Here is a 4,861-nt window from a genome sequence, read left to right as displayed (position 1 = left end):
CCCAAAAGCACTCAAAACGCTATTTATTTTTTTTTTTTTACCCCTTTTTTTTTTTTTTTTTTTTTTTTGCTCTCCTCCTGGATTTTCCACACGTGGCTCCCTGTTTTTAATTTTTCTGCCACACCCATGCTCTAAAGCAAAACAGCAGGAAGATTATTGAATTCAAAGAAATAATCTTGTTATAGTGGAAAAATCTTGTGAATCTATGAAATGTAAGAAAAAAACAAGACCTTGTTTTGATTAGTCGAGTAAAAATTGATCAATTAAAAATGTATTGTTTTTAACAATTTTTTTCCCCCAATTCATTTCATAACTACTGCCACTCCTACAGTTCATATTTTGTGCAACCCCATTTTTCCGATAACATTTTAAAGGCTTGGAGTAAACTTCTCTACAGATAGAAGATGTCCAAAATGAGGTCTGCAGGCCATTTGTGGTACATGGAATGATTTTTTTTTTTTGGAGGCAGCTACCACAGTTCGAAAATTACGTAAATTTTTTTCTCTAGGAAGTTATCCTACTGCAGTAGAAGCTAAGTTTTTAAAGGCTCTACACGTCTTTATTTGAAGTGCATTGTCTAAGCTTCACATATCACTTTGTGTTACTGTATGTATCATCAAATTAATCTCAAACCGAAGGGTTATTAGCTGCCCAGGGAGAGGAAGTAGTCCCTCTGAGGCTGTGTTTAAAGCCTTGGCTGCTAAGTCCTTGGGGGAAAATGTAAATCCTGCATTCATTAGTTCCTACATTCATGTTTTAAATCAGTTTGTAGCCCCAGAGCAGATTGTGAGGCACTGAGCAGTCAGCTGGATGTAGGACGCTGATCGACTCATTTGAGGACGAGTAGAAGCTGGGATGGCCAGGTTTCCAGGTGTACAGACCTCATATTATGATGGTTTTAGAAAAAGTTGTCTGTTCAAAGGTCAAATAGTCACCTGCAACCTTCATCATCACTTTGTTTCTTTCATGCAGCAATAACGTCTCCATTTCCAACAGGGCTGATTTGAGGAGCATAACACAACAAATTATAATTAATTCACAACGTTTCACCCAAAGTATGAAAAGTGCTCAATAAATAAAGTTTGATTGATTGATCGTTTGAATATTGGGATTTCTTTATGCACGTTTGGTTAATTTTAAGGTTGTGGATCTGCAGAGAAAATATATTTGACATGCACTAATAGTCTGTGAAAAAACATTTCATACATAGATCTGCATTATCTGTATGCAGAAAAATGCATGGCTTACAGCAGGGGTGTCAACTTCTTTTTCATTTAGAGCCACAGCAAAACGGTGAATGTCCTCAAAGAGTCAGTTGTGGCAAAATGTACAAATAAAACTACCTAAACTGTTAAAATAATGCATATAGTTCACAAAATAGAAATATTATAGCTTTCTATGTATTCAATGAGTACTTAAAATATTTATTAATTGCTGTAATTTGGCAATATACAAGTAAAAACTGATTTGATTTGACAGATGAAATATTTACCCACACAACTGTTATCTTGAAGTTCTATTTATGTTTTTAAAGGACCATATAAACAGCTGTGGTGGACCAGTTTCGGCCCACGGGCCCTGAGTTTGACACATGCGGCGGAGTGTTTCGTAATGTGGACAAATGTGTGTTATTAATGCATGTATCCAGGCTGTCTCAGCATCAGTGCTCATTACAAAGGTGTCTCTTTTTTAGCTGTTATTCTCCAGGAACTTCAAAGTCTCAACGAGAGATGAAAGGCCGACCTGGAAGGCGAGGCTGTTTCTCATTCGCAGGCGGACACAACCTGCACCAATCAAATGCTCCAGCTCTGTTTTTCATTTAAGGGTTGATGGCCTCTGATTAAAAATAGAAATTGTGTGATGTGTGAGACAAATTTCCTGACATTTTGTGCGGCTTTTCTGATCTGCCTCAAAAATAAATCGCAACTTTTAAGCCTCTCTAGTGATCATTAACTGATCCATACAGTCAGAAAAGACAGCAAATAATGCTTTATAGTCATAAAAATGTCCAACTTTCAAAGGTGAAATGATGCATTAAGACTTGTTACTGTTGGTTAAAAAGGTAGGTTTCCTGAATTGACTCTTACCAGAGAGGATAATAATCAGTATCTGTCTTGCGGTTTTCTTTAAAAACGACTCACCTTTCTGTCAAGTTATGATTCAGTGCAGAAATAAAAAAGATTCCATACTATTTGATGCCTCATCCATCCTGAATAAACTGAAAACAAATATGAAAAATATAAGGGATGATTGCTTATATTAAAGATATAAAATTAATTGTTCCCCTGTGTGTTGTCAACCATGGCTAACACTGCCACCTAGAGGCGACATGAAAGGCTTCCAAGTGTTTCTGCCATATACTGTTAACTCTGAAACTCAAAGGATGGGGACCTTGGAGGCCTCTTCCTCAGATATTTATTTTACTTTAATGGGATTTTCTCCAATTGTCCAACACAAAGCAGTGCATAATTCTGAAACAGAAGGGAACTGATTTACGCAACTAAAAAAAATGTAGTCGGATTTGTGTTCAGTCCTCCTCTATGCTGAAATCCTGAAATTAAATCTTGTGCAACATATTACCTTTGCCCAATTTAAAGCATAGTAGAGGCAGCATCATGCTTTGGAGAGGTTTTTGTTCAGCTGGGGAACAGGGAAGCTGGTCAGAGGCAATAGGAGGAGGATGGAGGTAAATACTGAGAAAGACTTGAGACCTGGAGGTGGAGGTACACCTCCATCCAGAGATTATTAGTCAGAATGGCCCGGTCAAAGTACAGGCTCAAATTTAATTGGAAATTTGGAGCAACATCGATGCTAACAGCTACTCTCCATCTGAGTTAGAATAAAAGAATAAAATAGAAACAGACCTGAGAAATTCAGGTGTAACAACAGAAACAGATTTAAAGTTTCCCACAAAAAGTCCTTAAAGTATTAAAAACAGTATATAAAAAAACAAGATTAACAATAGCAGCGATATGCCGTACAAGACTACACTGTAGAATAGTGTAGAGTTATGAGCAATTCAGTGTCCAAATGTGCAAAATTGTTAGAGACATGCCTCAAAAGACTTGTAGATGTAATTGCACTGACTTGACAAAATGGGGAAACATTTTTGCAGGATGTGAACCCTTTTGCAAGGCAATGTAAGCAAAACACACCAGAGAGGTAACATACGCCCTGCTGCCGTGGATCTGTGTCTTCTAATCTTGTTTTTCATTCCAGAGCGACACAGAACTGCAGGCTTTCACATCCCATTTAATCTGAACACTTTAAACGGAAAGAGCCACGTAACGAACTAATCCCCGTCTGCCGCTGTCCAACGCACGCATCATTAACAATGAACTTCTGCACCGATGATATTGACCCCACGAGGCCGTCGTTGGAGGTCAAAATTAGACATTGACTCATGCGCGAGTCCCATTAGTGATCCACAGCAGCCAGAGTCTTCTGTGGTTCCAGCCGCATTTACTCAGCGGCCTCTCTGCTCTTAAGCCACATCAAACATTTCTTTCTAGGTCACCAATGGAGAGAGAGAGAGAGAGAGAGAGAGAGAGAGAGAAATCTGCAAATATAGTTGTTGTTTTTTTCACTCACTACAACATTGATGTCTCAGTACTTGTCCCTCTCACCTGTATGGCATACCCGAGCGCTCGGCCTCACACTCAGCCAGGGACAGGCCACACTCCCTGAGAAACAGCTCCAGTCGCCGTCGCTCCACCAGCCGGTGGGCTGCCTCCAGGATCTGGGACGCCAAGGCCTCCGACTCGCTCTTCTGCTCTGGGGTCTTGCTGCTCCTGGTTCCGGTCTTGGCGACGATGCTCGTTGAGGAAGCGGACGCCTTGGGCTTCTTGCTGATGCCGTAGAGGTCCTCCACGGAGTATTTCCCCCCTTTGCCTCCTCCGCTGGCACCGCGGCTGGCGAACATCGTTAATCCGGATCCGGGCTTCCTGAGTCGGACTGATTAAAACTGCTCTTCAGCCTCTGCTCTGCTCACTTTTTTTTACCTGCTTCCATCGTCTACCTCTGAGTTTGAAAAGAAAACAACAAGGCAGTGCTATTTTTGAGAGACTCTCGGAGATCTGAAACGTCTGGCCCGAGGAAGTCTGGCATCAAAACTGCTAAAAAAACCAAGATCTTAAAGCTCTTGGAATATGTCAAAACGCAATGATTCCTCCTTTGTGGAGTTTATATCCAAAATAAACCAAAGCCAGGCCTGAAAAGTGTCAGGCAGCGGCAAACAGCCACAAAGAACAACTCCTGCTGATTTGAGCTTTTCTGAGTAAAATGAAGGGGGACGTAATCAGGATCTTTCTCTCTTTATCTCTCATAGGAGGGACATTGAAGGGATTTGTGAGCTTACATTTGTTCAGATTAAGAGCGCCTGGGTGTATCTGTTTTTCTGTGGCTACTGTAAAATCAGATGGAGGCTGGGAGGGCCCGGCTCTCTGACCTTTGCTGCGGATATGAAACGCTGAGATTTTTTTCCTCTCTCTCTCTCTCTTTTTTTTTTTTTTTGCATACACTATCACTTAATCTGCCAGTGTCATCACAGCCAACGCTTCATGCTGCCAGCAAAGCCTAGTGGACGTGGCATCCTCTCAAATGCCGGGTTATGGGACTTGAGGCCAGTGGAAACCCGCGTGAAACTCAAACCTCACACTGACTTTAAAGGACTGCACAACGTGAGACGCTTTCACTGCTAGAGGGCAGAGAGGAATTTCAGATTTCAAAGCGTCCTGTTCGGAGGAGAGGATCTGGCTCAGCAAAATTAAAGAGAATAAAAATAATGACAAACAACAGTCAGAAAGAGGGAGGCGTATGGTAACGCACATGCACATCTCTTTTTCCACATCGCTTTGAGTGC

At 41.1% G+C, this 4,861-nt stretch overlaps 1 protein-coding gene across 1 annotated transcript in view; it reads right to left on the bottom strand.

The window, feature by feature from the left end:
* LOC106960928 (voltage-gated potassium channel subunit beta-2) overlaps positions 1-4,235 on the bottom strand; it is a 28,960-nt gene extending 24,725 nt beyond the window's left edge. The window contains exon 1 of the mRNA XM_015054329.1: positions 3,627-4,235. Within this exon, the coding sequence (XP_014909815.1) occupies positions 3,627-3,922 (296 nt within the window). The 5' untranslated portion in view covers positions 3,923-4,235. The remainder of the gene's footprint in view (positions 1-3,626) is intronic.
* Between the last annotated feature and the right edge of the window lie 626 nt (positions 4,236-4,861).

The sequence above is a fragment of the Poecilia latipinna genome, unplaced genomic scaffold (genome assembly GCF_001443285.1).
Source record: "Poecilia latipinna isolate Pla-1442-1.1 unplaced genomic scaffold, P_latipinna-1.0 Scaffold1244, whole genome shotgun sequence".
NCBI lineage: Eukaryota > Metazoa > Chordata > Actinopteri > Cyprinodontiformes > Poeciliidae > Poecilia > Poecilia latipinna.
This window is presented reverse-complemented; position numbering and strand designations above follow the sequence as displayed.